This window comes from Aquarana catesbeiana, linkage group LG02, assembly GCF_042186555.1.
Source record: "Aquarana catesbeiana isolate 2022-GZ linkage group LG02, ASM4218655v1, whole genome shotgun sequence".
Taxonomy (NCBI): domain Eukaryota; kingdom Metazoa; phylum Chordata; class Amphibia; order Anura; family Ranidae; genus Aquarana; species Aquarana catesbeiana.
Genome location: NC_133325.1, coordinates 300,935,197 through 300,953,479, shown reverse-complemented (window position 1 = coordinate 300,953,479; position 18,283 = coordinate 300,935,197). Strand labels below are relative to the sequence as shown.

General features: G+C 39.1%; 1 protein-coding gene across 4 annotated transcripts in view; it reads left to right on the top strand.

The window, feature by feature from the left end:
* LOC141127799 (cohesin subunit SA-2-like) overlaps positions 1-18,283 on the top strand; it is a 139,873-nt gene that overhangs the window by 52,905 nt on the left and 68,685 nt on the right. For all 4 annotated transcript variants that reach the window (XM_073614584.1, XM_073614587.1, XM_073614586.1 and 1 more), the window contains exons 12-13: positions 7,657-7,755; positions 9,159-9,238. In XM_073614584.1, the coding sequence (XP_073470685.1) occupies positions 7,657-7,755; positions 9,159-9,238 (179 nt within the window). The remainder of the gene's footprint in view (positions 1-7,656; positions 7,756-9,158; positions 9,239-18,283) is intronic.

Genomic DNA, 18,283 nt, shown 5'->3' with positions numbered 1-18,283 from the left:
ACGTTTGAGTCAATTTATTCCCTAAATCTTTAAGCTGCAATAACACTTTAATCAGAACTCTGTTCAATCTCAATACAGTGCACTTTCACCCCCTTCCTGCCCAAGCCATTTTTCAGCTTTCAGCGCTGTCACACTTTGAATGACAATTGCGCGGTCATGCAACACTATACCCAAATGAAATTTTTATTATTTTTTTTCCCTACAAATAGAGCTTTCTTTTAGTGGTATTTGATCACCTCTGCAGTTTTTATTTTTTGCGCTATAAACAAAAGAAGAGTGACAAGTTTGAAAAAAACACAATATTTTTTACTTTTTGCTATAATAAATATCCAATATTTTTTTTTAAACAAATTTTTTCCTCAGTTTAGGCCGATACGTATTCTTCTACATATTTTTGGTAAAAAAAATCGCAATAAGCGTATATTGATTGGTTTGCGCAAGTTATAGCGTCTACAAAATAGGGGATAGATTTATAGCATTTTTATTATTATTTTTTTTTTTTTGCTAGTAATGGCGGCAATCTGCGATGTTTATCGTGACTGCGATATTGTGGCAGAAATATCTGACACTTTTGACACATTTTTGGGACCATTCACATTTATACAGCGATCCGTGTTATAAATATGCACTGATTACTGTATAAATGTGACTGGCAGGGAAGGGGTTAACACTAGGGGGTGATCGAGGGGTTAATTATGTTCCTGGGGAGTGTTTCTAACTGAAGGGGGAGGGGGCTCACAAGGGGAGGAGACCGATCGGTGTTGCTCTATACTGAGAACACACATTGGTCTCCTCTCTTCTGACAGGACGTGGATCTGTGTGTTTACACACACAGATCCACGGTCCTGCCGTGTTACCGGGCAATCGCGGGTGCCCGACGGACATCGCGGCCGCCGGGCACGTACATCGGGTGCCCAGTGACACGGCGGGTGCGCGCGCCCCCTGGTGGGCCGGGAAGACGATGGCGTCATACGACGCCCTCCCAGAATGAGAGCCGCCTGCCCGTCATATGACAGCCAGCGGGTGGCAAGCGGTTAAATCGCTTATTAAAAAATATAAACAAGACCAGCTTTTGCTGCAATTTTCACCTTAAATGGTTGTAAACCCCCACATATACCCAGTGACTGGCCTCAGGTGATACACAGAGATAAAACAAATCCTCCTTCACAAGTTGTACCTGTTTATCTGCTGCCATCTCTTCTCTGCATCTGTTCAAAGTGCTGAATTTTTAAAGCTTGTCTGAGAGTTCAGAAAAAAGGGGACTGAGAGCTAAAGTTGCACTCTGCAGAGCTCAATGAGGAGAGCTCTGACATCTGATTGGAGGGAAGATCCACACCCCCCTGCACACAGCAACAGAGCTGAGGCTGTCAATCTGCTGGAGATCCCTCCCCTGTCACCTTTTTTCTCTTGGTGTCAGGAAAACTTGTCATAATAGCATGGGAAAGACACACGATGAGAGTGATAATGGTGCTGCCACCCCAAATGAATTACAATATGGGTAGATCTCCCCCAGTGGGGTTTTTCTGCAGCAAAAATACAAATGGTTAGAGGAATAGTTAAAAATAATTTTTTATTGAAAAATGTAGCATGGACACAGACATTTAAAATATGAGCTCTGGTCAGGGGATATGACACCATTCAGAATTCTACAAAAATATGCAAACATAAAATAGTACATAGCATTAGATCAAAATGTCTGGTATGTAAATTTCCAACGCGTTTCAACCTGCGTGGTCAAAGTCTTCCTCAGGGATTTGATTTGCTGTCAAAAAAATATATATATTGTTTACACTTATTGACATAGTTTCATAGAGTATAGAAAAACAGTTTTCTTTGCATTATCAAAAAAGAGTAGAATTTTCATGGGGTATAGTTACCAAGGGTGTAGATAAACAAACTTCTGACCATAGTTCCTCTAAAATCGATCAGATAGTCCCGTGTGTTCGTACCATATGCATTCCAAAGAAGAACAGATCCGCCCCTAATGTGACTTACAAGGAGTCACACTAAAGAACAGCCAACAAGGAATGTGATGGGAAGAGGGGTCCCGCACCTGCAGCAAAACCCCAATAGGTGTCATCCAATTATAACATGAATTTAAGGTCAAATTTGTTCTAAAAAGGGATTACCTATTTTTTGTCTATAGTGCTAATGATTATCACATATTAGATCGTCACTGTGACAGTGAATGGTGTGAATAGGGGAAAAATAAGAAGTGATGGTAAGGATTACCAAGATTATGAAAGGGTGATACCCATAACTGTATGGGAAGGCAATAAAGAATTTGTTACTAACGAGTGGGGGGAAAGACTTGATGCTTGAAGTAATCTGATATGGTGAGAATGCAAGTGATGAGGATTGAGTGAGAAAAGAATACAAGGAAATGCTTAGTTGGGGAGTTGGAAAAAATAATGATGGTGAAAGAAAAAATGGGACCTGGATAGGTTGCCTAAGAAATAAGCAAAAGAATAAAATTGCTTATGGGTGTGAAAATGTGGTTGGGTGGATGCAATATTGTGATAAAAAAATAAAATTTGGATGAAGCACAAACCAAAGCACAAACACAACCGTGGAACAAAGGGGAACAACATGATGGAGCAATGTATCAATAACATGAATTATATTGGATAATGGTGTAATTGATTGTGTGAATAATAGAAGGTAAAAAAAGTGAAAGAGTGTTGTTTGTTGTGACAAACCCTATAGTGTATACTTGTTGTGCTGGAAAACTTAGGGAAATAATTCCAAGAGTTAATAAAATTGATTATACCTTAATGGCGGAGGTGGTGTCAACCAATGTTGAAGTAGCATGGACACATAAGCGTTTAAAATATGAGCTCTGGTCGAGGGATATGTAATAGTAGTGTGCCAAAACAGAGCAATATATTTTTACAATCACAACAAACAACACTCTTTCACTTTTTTTACCTTCTATTATTCACACAATCAATTGCACCATTATCCAATATAATTCATGTTATTGATACATTTCTCCATAATGTTGTTCCCCTTTGTTCCACGGGTGTGTTTGTGCTTTGGTTTGTGCTTCATACAAATTTTATTTTTTTATCACAATATTGCATCCACCCAACCACATTTTCACACCCATAAGCAATTTTATTCTTTTGCTTATTTCTTAGGCAACCTATCCAGTTCCCATTTTTTCTTTCACCATCATTATTTTTTCCAACTCCCCAACTAAGCATTTCCTTGTATTCTTTTCTCACTCAGTCCTCATCACTTGCATTCTCACCATATCAGATTACTTCAAGCATCAAGTCTTTCCCCCACTCGTTAGTAACAAATTCTTTATCGCCTTCCCATACAGTTATGGGTATCACCCTTTCATAATCTTGGTAATCCTTACCATCACTTCTTATTTTTCCCCTATTCACACCATTCACTGTCACATCTCATCACATGCATAACTCACTAAGACATACAATACTTTTGATCTAATATGTGGTAATCATTAGCACTATAGACAAAAAATAGGTAATCCCTTTTTTTAGAACAAATTTGAACTTAAATTCATGTTATAATTGGATGACACCTATTGGGGTTTTGCTGCAAGTGCGGAACCCCTCTACCCATCACATTCCTTGTTGGCTGTTTTTTAGTGTGACTCCTTGTAAGTCACAAAAGGGACGGATCTGTTCTTCCTTGGAATGCATATGGTACGAACATACGGGACCATCTGATCGATTTTAGAGGAACTCTGGTCAGGAGATTGTTTATCTACACCCTTGGTAACTATACCCCATGAAAATTCTACTCCTTTTCGATAATACAAACAAAACTGTTTTTGTATACTCTATGAAACTATGTCAATAAGTGTAAACAATATATATATTTTTTGACAACAAATCAATTCCCTGAGGAAGACTTTGACCGTGCAGGTCGAAACGCGTTGGTAATTTGCATACCAGACATTTTGATTTAATGCTGTGTACTATTTTATGTTTGCATATTTTTGTAGAATTTTGAATGGTGTCATATCCCCCGACCAGAGCTCATATTTTAAACGCTTGTGTGTCCATGCTACTTCGCCAATTTTCGATAAAAAATTCTTTTAACCGTTTGTATTTTTGCTGCGGAAAAACCCCACTGGGGGAGATCTTCCCATATTGTAACTTGTCATAATAGAGGCTCATGCTGATAGCAGAGGAAGAAATCAGCAGACAGAAGCGATACTTAGTATTCTTAATAGAGACAGGTACATAATATAGAGGAATATGTTTTGCTCATATTTCATGTCTGAAATGTTTTAACCACTTTAATCCAGATATTTCCCAACAGCACTTGTTTTCTGCCATGAGATGTCCTTAGCATCAGCATTTCCTGTGATCCCAAGTCATCCTGGACCCATCCCAGCCTGTAACTGGATAGTGAATGGAGAGCAGCACAGTGATGAGCTTATCTCTCTCTTGCTCTGCTTTGTAATCCTAAAAGCATACATAAACCAACATCATAAACTGATAGGCTCCTTTTGCTGCTTTTTCATCTCACAGTCCAGCTGTGTTATACAGGAACTGCAGTGGACTGATACCAGGACAAATTCAGGTACTGACACTGCTTGCACTTAAGCGCATGTAATGATATATTAAAGCAGAACTTTAGGAATTATTTCAGAGAGGGAGTGATAGAAGTAACACAAAGAGACAATCAGCTATGTGTCAGTAATAATGTGCTAAAAACAAGTAAGCTAATAGGAGGAGAACACAGAGTGATGGAGAAATGAATTCATCATTGTCTTCTTCTCCTTTCCCTGTTCAGTTACAGGCTGGGTGTTGGGGAGGAGGCCTGTAAGTGTTACTTAACTGCAGCAAAAAAATAGGTCTTCTACCCTTCCAAACAGGGCTGTGCTATTTGGCAGAGCTGTGTAAATCTCAGGCGTAGATGGACATACACACAAATCCTTTGGCAGGTAAAATTGCCCATATAAGTATATTTCACATATTTAGCTGTATGCTGAATACTTAGCTTTAATGCTACATTTGCACCATTGCAGCTTGCTGAATCAAGGCCTTAGGCATTTAATGTGTGCTCATTAATGTTTGCCAGATGACAGCGGTTAAAGTCAGTAATGGTAAAGAAAGTGTTTCCACCGCTCAGGCTGACACTGACCCAGGTGTAAGTAGAAGTTTCAGAGCAGAAGAGCTCCAGGTGCTGGCTGAATGCTAGGCAAAGCAGGCTTGAATGGAGGAGAAGATTTGGATGCCGCACACTGGATGTAGTCAAAAAACTTCACTTTATTGAAAAAATGGGATCATCAAAACAACAAGACTGTCATGCAGAAAGTACAGGTAAGCTGACGCGTTTCGCACTCAGGACTGAGTGCTTACTCATAGCTAAGAAATATTAAAAAGACAAACTCTGATATAGCTCAATGGAGTATCACATGATTGCCCAATTAGATGGTCATTGAGTCTCAGCTGGAAGCCAATTTAATGAGGTCTTGGCATCTGCTGGCTATTTGGTGTGTTAACTGATTGAGAAATGTTTTCAAAACCGTGACATGTAAATAGATGACAAAGAATGTGAAAAAAGATGTGTATATGTACATGTGTAGGCAAAAAATATATATGTGTGTATATATATATAGTGAATCCTATCAATAAACGTGTATATAATAATGAATGTACTTCTATAACGTGTATATATGAAAGGTGATAAGTATCAAAAAAAGGGGTTACTATTAAGTGAAAGGAAAAAATGTGTAAAAAATATTTCTCATTAAAAAAAGAGAAAATATATTGATAAAAATATTCAGACAACGTGCAAAGTAAATGTGAAGAGTGAATGTAATGAAACTATATGTGAACAAAATATATAAATATGATGAGACTCTCTATAATATGCCGGTGAAGTGGATGAAGCTCTCTATAATAAGCCGGAATAATACAGGTGAAATATAGAGCAATGTGACCTGAAATAATGCGTGATATGCCCGCGGTTGATAACAAGGTACATATAGGGCCCTATAATAATAAAAATAAACTGTGGGATTCAAAGACATAAAATCACGCTGATAAAGGTTGCCCTGATCTGGTCAAATGGCAGTGATATATGCAGGGTCCCAGTAGACTGACTTGTAACGTAATGATTCTAAATGATGAGCCTGGCCGAGAGCAGGGTGTGTGTAGAATTTCAAGAATGAAGCAGCGGTGTTCAAAGTAATAGAACGCCGCTAGTCTGTGTCACACTAAATGTCTAGATGGAATTATAGTGATGGTAATAAAGTTGGTAGAGGTCTCGGCCAGTCACCCAAGTTTAAGGGATCACAAAAAGGGACAAATGAAAAACAAGTAAGATACTATAGGCTGGGATACGAAGACATAAAATCACGCTGATCAGGGTAGCCCTGATCTGGTCAAATGGCAGTGATATATGCAGGGTCCCAGTAGACTGACTTGTAGCGTAGTGATTCTAAATGTTAAAATATGTTAGTTTGTGATCCGTCTCGGGTGGCTCATATAAAAGTATGCTTTTATATGAGCCACCCGAGACGGATCACAAACTAACATATTTTAACATTTATCATGTCTTTGAATCCCACAGTTTATTTTTATTATTATAGGGCCCTATATGTACCTTGTTATCAACCGCGGGCATATCACGCATTATTTCAGGTCACATTGCTCTATATTTCACCTGTATTATTCCGGCTTATTATAGAGAGCTTCATCCACTTCACCGGCATATTATAGAGAGTCTCATCATATTTATATATTTTGTTCACATATAGTTTCATTACATTCACTCTTCACATTTACTTTGCACGTTGTCTGAATATTTTTATCAATATATTTTCTCTTTTTTTAATGAGAAATATTTTTTACACATTTTTTCCTTTCACTTAATAGTAACCCCTTTTTTTGATACTTATCACCTTTCATATATACACGTTATAGAAGTACATTCATTATTATATACACGTTTATTGATAGGATTCACTATATATATATACACACATATATATTTTTTGCCTACACATGTACATATACACATCTTTTTTCACATTCTTTGTCATCTATTTACATGTCACGGTTTTGAAAACATTTCTCAATCAGTTAACACACCAAATAGCCAGCAGATGCCAAGACCTCATTAAATTGGCTTCCAGCTGAGACTCAATGACCATCTAATTGGGCAATCATGTGATACTCCATTGAGCTATATCAGAGTTTGTCTTTTTAATATTTCTTAGCTATGAGTAAGCACTCAGTCCTGAGTGCGAAACGCGTCAGCTTACCTGTACTTTCTGCATGACAGTCTTGTTGTTTTGATGATCCCATTTTTTCAATAAAGTGAAGTTTTTTGACTACATCCAGTGTGCGGCATCCAAATCTTCTCCTCCATTCAAGCCTGCTAAAGTCAGTAATGGTGGCAGCAATGGGTGTATACTGTAGATTTTATGATGGATTTTTTATATTATTTTTTGCATTACACCAGAGGTGGGTAACTGTAGCATTTATGGGTAGCATGGATTAGAGTGTGCATAACATGCTGCTCATGTTACATAGAAAGCAAATATGGGGCTTTTTCATGTACAATTATTCTGTTTTCTATGTCACATGAAGGATACATGTTTATTTGTGCTGTCTTTCATTAAATATTCCCTCTCTTAATTTTTATTTTCATGGTTACTTTTAGATTCCAGATGTACGCTTGAAAAGTCTTATTGCTCTGCAGGGATTTTATGAGAAAAAAGATCTTGTTACCAAAATGGATCTTTTCACAGCAAGGTTTAAGGTAAGGTATTTAAGTTGTGTTTAAAGTAGTATATGGGTAAAAGATTATTTCTTCCTAAGTGTGGGTAGAATGGGGAAGAATTACATTTTCTACGTTGCTCTTTGTGTTTCCATTTAGGAGATTCACTCTAATTTCAGTACTGATGATCATTGTCACTGGAATATAAAGTGAATGGAAATGTAAAAGTTTACAGGTGTCACCAGAAATAGGAGTAAAGTGGAAGATCTCTCAAATGGGACTGCTGTTTTTTTAACAATTGTCAAATGTGGGACTTTCTTCCCTTTTGGGGACATCTCACTTTCCTCTGTGTCTCCAGAGAAGGAAGTGAGTTGAAATATCTGTATTGGAAATATAGACAGTTGTAAAATCCTGACAAAAGCTCTCACCTTCCCTAGGCTATCCAAAACTAGAAATACCAATTTTGGTTGGCATTCAACAATGCAAACATAGACAGCACAAGATACTTTTATTTCTGTGTGTGACTTTGTTGGGGGGATTTCCTCCTAGTTGTTTTATGACCAAGGCAAGAAATGGGAGTCAGTTGGACAGAAAGGCACAGACTGCATTAAAACTTCATAGAAGTTTTGAATCTTCCCAACTCCTCTAACATCAAATGTGTTGGATGCTGTCTCAGGTTCAAGAGATTTCTCATCCCTTCCTGTCCCTTTGATCCCTCATGTACCTCATACAGGAACTGAAAGTAAATGTCTTAGCGTTGAAAACCTAACAGAGGTTCTAACCCAGGGATGTCAAACTCAATTACACTGTGTGCCTCATCAGCAGTATGGTTGCCCTCAAAGGGCCGTTTGTATCTGGGGTGCACTACGTATAGAGCACATATTTCAGGAGTGCATTACGTACAGAGTGCAGGGTTCAGGATTATGTTACCTACAGAGTGCAGAGTTCAGGAGTGCGCTATGTACAGATTGCAGGGTTCAAGGTTGCGCTTTGTACGGAGAGCAGTTCCAGAAGTGCCCTGTGCACAGAGTGCAGAGTTCAGGGGTACGCTATGTACAGAGTGCAGGGTGTAAGGGTGAGCTAAGCAGAGTGCAGGGTTCAGGAGTGCACTATGTATAGAGTGTAGGGTTCGGGGGGGGGGGGCACATGACAAGGCCTGGCGGGCCGTATTCGTCCGCGGGCTTGTGTTTGACATACTGTATGTGTTCTAATCCTTCATCACTGCAAAGAGCAATCAAACTTTGTATTTTCTTTTTCTGTATTTATCTTGCTTTTTATGTCTTACATATCTAAAGTATTTGCCCATAAAGGGAAAGCACCACAGCCTACTAGTAAAGCAGAAAGAGCAGATTTTTTTCCTCCATTATGTTACATTTCTTAATTTTCAGATGTCTGGATTAAAAATTCCTGTATATATGTAGTCTTTGTTTATTTTTGTCTCCTAGGAACGCATTATATCAATGACTTTGGACAAAGATCAGGAGGTGTCTGTTCAAGCGATGAGGCTACTTGTTCACATGTCAAAGTACATATTTTTCTCACTATATATATGTTTTGCAATTGTGTATTTTTACTACAGCTGTTAATTTATGATGGTGCTTACATATCTTACATATATTATAGTTACATAGTAGGTGAAGTTGAAAAAAGTCCATCAAGTCCAACTTATGTGTGTGATTATATGTCAGTATTACATTGTATATCCATGTATGTTGTGGTCGTTCAGGTGCTTATCTAATAGTTTTTTGAACCTATTGAGACCACTGCCTGTGGAAGGGAATTCCACATTCTTGCCGCACTTACAGTAAAGAACCCTCTATATAGTTTAAGGTTAAACCTATTTTCTTCTAATCTTAATGAGTGGCCACGTGTCTTGTTAAACTCCCTTCCGCGAAAATGTTTTATCCCTATTGCGGGGTCACCGGTACGGTATTTGTAAATTAAATTCATATCCCCTCTCAAGCGTCTCTTCTCCAGACTCTTTATTAGCTTTGTTGCCCTTCTTTGTACTCATTCATTTCCAGTACATCCTTCCAGAGGACTGGTGCCCAGAACTTAACAGCATACTCCAGGTGCGGCCGGACCAGAGTCTTTTAGAGTGGGACAATTATCGCTTTATCCCTGGAGTTAAACCCTTTTTTAATGATGACAATATTATGTTTGCTTTGTTAGCAGCAGCTTGGCATTGCATTCTATTGCTGAGCCTATCATCTACTAGGACCCGCAGGTCCTTTTCCATCCTAGATTCCCCCAGAGGTTCTCCCCCTAGTGTATGGATTGCATTCATATTTTTGCCACCCAAATGCATTATTTTACATTTTTCTACATTAAACCTCATTTGCCATGTAGTTGCCCACCCCATTCATTTGTTCAGATCTTCTTGCAGGGTTTCCACATCCTGCAGAGAAGTTATTGCCCTGCTTAGCTTAGTATCGTCTGCAAATACAGAGATAGAACTGTTTACCCCATCCTCCAGGTCATTTATGAACAAATTAAATAGGATTGGTCCCAGCACAGAACCCTGTGGGACCCCACTACCCACCCCTGACCATTCCGAGTATTCCCCATTTATCACCACCCTCTGTACTCACCCTTGTAGCCAGTTTTCAAATCCATGTACTCACCCTATGGTTCATGCCAATGGACCTTATTTTGTACAGTAAACGTTTATTGGGAACTGTGTCATATGCTTTTGCAAAATCCAGATGCACCACGTCTACGGGCCTTCCTTTATCTAGATTTAACCTACCTCCTCCTAGAAGGTTAATAGATTGATTTGGCAAGAACAATTCTTCATGAATCCATTCTGATTACTGCTAATGATACCATTTTCTTTACTAAAATCTTGTATATAGTCTCTTATCATCCCCTCTAAGAGCTTGCATACTATTGATGTTAGGCTAACTGGTCTGTAATTCCCAGTGATGTATTTTGGGCCCTTTTTAAATGTTGGGGCTACATTGGCTTTTTTCCAATCCGCTGGTACCATTCCAGTCAGTAGACTGTCAGTAAAAATTAGGAACAATGGTCTGGCAATTACTTGACTGAGTTCCGTAAGCACCCACGGGTGCAAGCCATCCGGTCCTGGTGATTTATTAATGTTAAGTTTCCCAAGTCTAATTCTAATTCTGTCTTCTCTTAGCCATGAGGGTGCTTCCTGTGATGTGTCACGAGGCTAAACCCTGCAGTTTTGGTTACTGAAGCCCCCTGATTCCCTTGTGAAGACTGAGGAGAAGAATAAATTCAATACCTCCGCCATCTCCCATCCTTTGTAACCAGATGTCCTTCCTCATTCTTTATGAGGCCAATATGGTCTGTCCTCCCTTCTTTACTGTTTACATACTTAACCACTTACGGACCAACTTACGCCAATATACGCCATAACTTTGAAGATGAATATTGTTGTTATGGCAGCAGCTAGCTGCCATAACTCCGGTATCCTCTTCTTCACCCGGCGGTCCTCTTTCCGATAATAGTGGTCTCTACGGCGGATTCGCCGCAAGATCACTTTTATCTGCAGCGGGAGAAGTGCCCCCCTCCCACCGCGCTCCGGTGCCCTCCGCCACTTACCGGAGCCATCGGCAGCGGTGGAGGCGATCGGATCCTCTCACGTCAGTGGCATGGAGATGATTGACGGAAAGATGGCCCCACCCATCTCCATACCATTGCAGGGCGTAAGCGACTTCAAAACATCATTTCCGCTCATAGCTCTTAAAGGGCCATTTTTTTTTGCAATGTAGTGTAAATATGAGATCTGAGGTTTTTTTGACCCCAGATCTCATATTTAAGAGGTCCTGTCATGCTTTTTTTCTATTACAAGGGATGTTTACATTCCTAGTAATAGGAATAAAAGTGACACCATTTTATTTTTAAAGAACAGTGTAAAAATAAAAATAAAAGGTAAAATATATAAGAAATTTTTTTTTGCGTTTTTTAAACGCGCCCCGTCCCGGCGAGCTTGCATGCAGAAGTGAACATATGAAGCATATGAAAACGGTGTTCAAACCACACATATGAAGTATCACTGTGATCGTTAGAGTGAGAGCAATAATTCTAGCCCCTAGACCTCCTCTGTAACTCAAAACATGCAACCTGTAGAATTTTTTAAACGTCGCCTATAGAGATTTTTAAGGGTAAAAGTTTGTCGCCATTGCACAAGCGGGCGAAATTTTGAGGCGGACATGTTGGGTATCAATTTACTCAGCATAACATTATTTTACACAATATAAAAAAAACTTTACTGTTGTCCTATTTTTTAATTCAAAAAAGTGTATTTTTTCCAGAAAAAAAAGGGCTCTTGTAAGACCGCTGCGCAAATACGGTGTGACAGAGAGTATTGCAATGACCGCCATTTTATTCTTTAGGGTGTTAGAAAAAAAGATGTATAATGTTTGGGGGTTCTAAGTAATTTTCTAGCAAAAAACCTGTTTTTAACTTGTAAACAACAAATCTCAAAAAGAGGCTCGGTCCTTAAGTGGTTAAAGAACTTCTTGGGATTTTTTGTGCTCTCCTGCGCTATTGTCTTTTTTGTTCTATCTTAGCCACCCTAATTGCATCCTTACATTTCTTGTTGCATTCTTTATAAAGTCTGAATGCTGATGATGATCACTCAACCTTGTATTTTTTTGAAGACCTTCTCTTTTGCTTTTATATGCATTTTTACATTGGAGTTAAGCCATCCAGGACTTTTGTTCACGCTTTTAAATTGATTACCCAATGGGATGCACTGGCTAATGCCTTTATTTAATATGCTCTTAAAGCAAACCTATCTCTCCTCCGTGTTCTTCGTTCCTAAGATTTTATTCCAATTTATGGCTTCTAGCAAGGTTCTTAGTTTAGGGAATGTTTGTGTTCCTCAAACCATTCTTGAACCATTTGTGAAGTTTGACAGGGCACATTATCCTGGTGAAAGAGGCCATTACCATAAGGGAATACCATTTGTATGAAGGTGTGTAATTGGTCACCAACAATGTTTAGGTAGGTGGTACATGTCAAGTAACATCCACATGAATGGCAGGACCCAAGGTTTCCCAGCAGAACATTGCCCAAAGCATCACACTGCCTTCGCTGGCTTGCCTTCTTCCCATACTACATCTTGGTGCCATCTCTTCTTCAGGTAAGTGATGCACACACACACACAGCCATCCACATGATGTAAAAGAAAAATGTGATTCCTCAGAACAGGCTACCTTTTTCTATTGTTTTATGGTCCACTTCTGATGCTCAAGTGCCCATTGTAGGTGCTTTTGGCTGTTTCCTAAATTGGAAGCCAAGTCAACCCTGACCAGTCTGTTACTACACAGCCCCATAGACAACAAACTGTGATGCCCATTTTTGAATGCTTTCAACACATTACCTTCAAGGACAGCATGTTTATGGGCTGCCCTATATATCCTACCAATTTTCAGATGCCATTGCAATGAGATGGTCAATGTTATTCACTTAACCTTCTAATGATCATAAAGTTATGACTGATCAGTGTAGTCTTAGTTTGAAAAAACAAAACCAAAGTTTGTTTTCATTATTTAAGATACGGTATGTAGTGATAAGTGAAAGTAACATAGTAGTAGTAGTGATAGTGATGTCCCTTGCAGCCAGTCAGCATGTACATTGATGGGGCACGAATTCTCCCAATGACACCAACAATGGGGCACAATCCCTCCCACTGACGCCAAAGAAGGCATTTTTTTTTCTGCTGAAGTTGGCACCTTTTCTACTCCCAATGGCCACAGTCTGACCCCCCTAAAGTCTGAAGAACAGTAAACTGGCCCCTTGTTTAGAAAGTTTGGAGACTCCTGTGCTAGATGGAAGGATATATTGTTTAGCCTGTGGGTGGACAGATCTAGTAATGTGTTGCTTAATTGTAGTGCAGAGTGCAGTGAATGTATGCCAAGTGAAGCAACCCATAGTAACACACTGGGGTTGATTTACTGAAGGCAAACATACCATGCAAAACTTTACTCTACAAAGAATACTCAATAACAAACACCGGAAATAAAAAACAGCATTTTTGTTTGTACATGATTGGATGTTAGAAACCAGCAGAGCTTCCCCTCATTTCAGAGCTTCCCCTCAAATCTAGAGCAAATGCACCTAAAGTGCCTTTGCAGTGCACTTCGAAGTGCCCTTGCAGTGCACAGTATATTTGCGTTTAGTAAATCAACCTCCTCTTATTCATTTTAATCTTTTTCTGACCTGACTACAGTAAATGAAGTTTAACTGTCATAGATTATTGGATATATTAATAATTTCACTGCACTAGCTTATTTCAGAAACCTGCCATTGTTCAAGATCAGGTGACTGGGTCACATGGAGACCTGTTGAACCTATGCCTCTTTATCTTCTGGAAATGTCCAAAGTTATTACATGTTAATTAGCATTACAGCTTATTATTCAGTGCTCGCAATTCTTTATAAAACTTTTAGGATGATATGAATTGGTCATTGCCCAATCTGGCTGTATTGCTGGAAATGTCATATCTATGGGCCACTGGCCAGAAAATTTTGGGGAATTTAGTGATTGGACAGTTATGCATAGTTACATAGTTAATCTGGTTGAAAAAAGACATAAGTCCACCCTGTTCAACCAATAGGAGGGGAAACTAATTATACAATCCTATATACACAATCCTATACCCACAGTTGATCCAGAGGAAGGCAAAAAAACCCAAAGAAGCATAATCCAATCTGCTCCAGCAGGGGAAAAATTCCTTCCTGATCTTACAACATATGACTGTCTTTAACAAATAGCCACATTTGGCTTGAGGGAACATGTATTTGCATCATTTGCTGGAAATTAATGCATAGTAAGCTAATATATGGGTTTATAATATGTACCACTAGAGGTCAGCACTACACCTATTTGTTTTGCTCTGATGATACAAAAAATGTTTACGTGCATTGAGCCGCTTTGGTTGGGCTACTGTATGTTGCCTAGATTCAAAATATGTAAATGATTGATGAATAATCTTTGTATCAACTTTTGCATTTATTCATTTTAATCTGCATAGGTTGCTAGACTCATCTCCTATTCTGTCTCCTCCAAAAATGTATGGGAATTTCCTTTGTCAAATAATAATTTGTCAATTCCTTGCCCTTCTTGTACTCATGTAGTAGCTCTATACAAATGTGGTCAAAAAGGTATCCAATTTGTAAATATTATTTTAAAATCATCAAATTATCTTAAAAGGGTGAACTGAGTTCAGGGATTCCATAATCATGTTTTAAATGCCTAGCAAGACTATTTACAGTGCTTTGCAAAAGTATTCACCCCCTTGGCTTTTTACCTATTTTGTTACATTACAGCCTTTAGTTCAATGTTTTTTTTAATCTGAATTATATGTGATGGATCAGAACACAATAGTCTAAGTTGGTGAAGTAAAATTAGAAAAATATATACATAAAACTATTTTTCAGAAATAAAAAAACTGATAATGTCACTTGATCTGTCATTACATATACACACCTTTTTGAAAGGCCCCAGAGGCTGCAACACCTAAGCAAGAGGCACCACTAACCAAACACTGCCATGAAGATCAAGGAACTCTCCAAACAAGTAAGGGACAATGTTGTTGAGAAGGACAAGTCAGGGTTAGTTATAAAAAAATATCCAAATCTTTGATGATCCACAGGAGCACCATCAAATCTATCATAACCAAATGGAAAGAATATGGCACAACAGCAAACCTGCCAAGAGACGGCCGCACATCAAAACTCACTGACCAGACAAGGAGGACATTAATCAGAGAGGCAGCACAGAGACCTAAGGTAACCCTGGAGGAGCTGCAGAGTTCCACAGCAGAGACTGGAGTATCTGTACATAAGATGACAATAAGCCGTACTCTCCATAGAGTTGAGCTTTATGGCAGAGTGGCCAGAAGAAAGCCATTACTTTCAGCAAAAGAATAAAATGGCACGTTTTGAGTTTGCGTAAAGGCATGTGGGAGACTCCCAAAATGTATGGAGGAAGGTGCTCTGGTCTGATGAGACTAAAATTGAACTTTTTGGCCATCAAAGAAAATGCTATGTCTGGCGCAAACCCAACACATCACATCACCCAAAGAACACCATCCCCACGGTGAAACATGGTGGTGGCAGCATCATGCTGTGGGGATGTTTTTCAGCAGTCGGGACTGGGAAACTAGTCAGAGTTGAGGGAAAGATGGATGGTATTCTTGAGCAAAACCTGTACCACTCTGTGTGTGATTTGAGGCTAGGATGGAGGTTCACCTTCCAGCAGGACAAACACACTGCTAAAGCAACACTTGAGTGGTTTAAGGGGAAACATGTAAATGTGTTGGAATGGCTTAGTCAAAGCCCAGACCTCAATCCAATAGAAAATATGTGGTCAGACTTAAACATTGCTGTTCACAAGCGCAAACCATCCAACTTGAAGGAGCTGGAGCAGTTTTGCAAGGAGTAATGTGCAAAAATTCTAGTGGTAAGATGTGGCAAGCTCATAGACACTTATCCAAAGTGACTTGGAGCTGTGATAGCTGCAAAAAGTGGCTCTACAAAGTATTGACTTTAGGGGGTGAATAGTTATGCACATTGACTTTTTCTGTTATTTTGTGCTATTTGTTGTTTGAAGATTTTTTTTTTTTTTTATTGTGAAGCAAAGTTGTGGGCATGTTCTGTAAATTAAATGATGCAAATTCTCAAACAAGCCATGTTAATTCCAGGTTGTGAGGCAACAAAACACGAAAAATGCCAAGGTGGGTGAATACTTTTGGAAGGCACTGTAATTCATGTGGGCATTGCAATCAAACCAGAATTCACTACATTGAGGTTTTGGTATTATTTTAGAATGACATTCTGTCACTAAAGTATCATGCTTTGTCAATTCCATATGAAGTGTATGTTTATTGTAATGTTTGATCAGCCATTAAGCCCTTTTGGGGTACAGTATTTATTTATAGTAGGTGCATTATTTATTATTCATGGGTAGTTTGAAATGTCAATAGGCTTTTGGCAACCAAACTTGGATTTTTAGGTGATTTATTACTATAGGCATGATTGGGCATATGTTGTGATTTACTTGTATAGATTGAATTTATAATAATTATAGGAGAACACTAGCGAGGAATGGTCACAAACAAAAATTTGAAGAGCACCTTTTGCATTAAATGATCCTGTGATAGAGGGCATTTTGCAACCACTGGCACATTTCATGGCAAGCCCTACCCCGAAAATAAGCCCTAGTGTGTTTTTGGCTGACAAAATTAATATAAGACCCAGGTTTATTTCCGGGGAAACATGGTATTATCCTAGGAGGGTAAACATATTTTCTTCTGCTCTGCTGGTAAAGGTATAACCATTTTGCTAGCTTCTTTCTTTGATTATTCTTCTACTTTTTTTTTATCAAGATTCCTTGCTGCATCACTACTTGATCTGGTGGTCTCTACATGGCCACCATCTGGATTAGCCTTTTCCCAGCTTAGCTTTGGGGTACTGTACGTGAACCCCGCAAGATTTTATGTGGTAAGGCTAGCCTGGAAGTTACCATTGGGCATTTCCAGACCCCGTTCTGGGAAGAAGTTAGCCGAGGAGCGATTTCAAGGTCCAGAGCCATTGGCATTGTCTCAGGACTTGTACTGAGAAGACTACTGCTCCTTATTCCATCAATGTTACTGCTTTGTTTTAGCAAGATCCTTTTTAGGCCTGCTGCCTAGAGGACCCCCAGAGGTGCCTCTTGCTTACTGATGAGAAGGTGTTTTTAGCTTCAACCTCAGCTCCATCATGGTGGCAATCCATCTTACCGGTTTATGATTAAGTTCTAACTTCCAACTCTTGCCTACCCTTGTTGGGGGTGTTTTCATGCACCTTATCCCTTCAGTCATTTTGGTTTCAGGGGATCAAATCCTGGGTTCTCTATCGGACTCAGAAGTCCATTTTACAACCTTTGTAGATTGTTTTTTTTTTAATTAATTAGGGTTCTCCTTTAGTAAATCCTGCTTGGTGAGGTTGTTGTCTGTCCCAACAGTGTCTCTACACATGGAGTTTCTAATTTCTTGACCCTTATGGGGTCAGGTTAGTATGGGCTTAAAGTCTTCCTACTTCGACTAACTTGTCTTCCTTTCACATGGACTTTTTTCTTTGGGTTCTTGTCTGGTACCTGTTCCTACTAGGGACTTGGTCTCATTCCTTGTTGGCCCCATCAGGTTGAGTTTTTTTTCCTAAATGTGAATTTGTTGTTTGTTCCACCCATTTTTGGTGGGTTGAGCAGCTTCATGTTTGGTCCACGGTTCCTTCCACGTTTTTCCATTCCTCTCTGATTGGTGGCCATTTTTTATCTTTTGCATCAGGTTGATTCTGTGTCTGTCCTGTTTCCTATCAGGCATTGGTTTTGGCCTCATCCGATATCCCATTCAGACCTTAGGGATCTCTTGGGCTACGGACAGTCTCAAGGTACTACTTTTGTTGGGTCTGTTAGTGATCGTTGCTGTTGCTCATCCCACAGTTGGACTAATTTTAAACATCCTGACAGTATATGACTTCCTGTGTACCTCAATGGATGAGAAAGAAAATAATATGTCTGTACTCACCATAAAATCCTTTTCTTGGAGTCCATT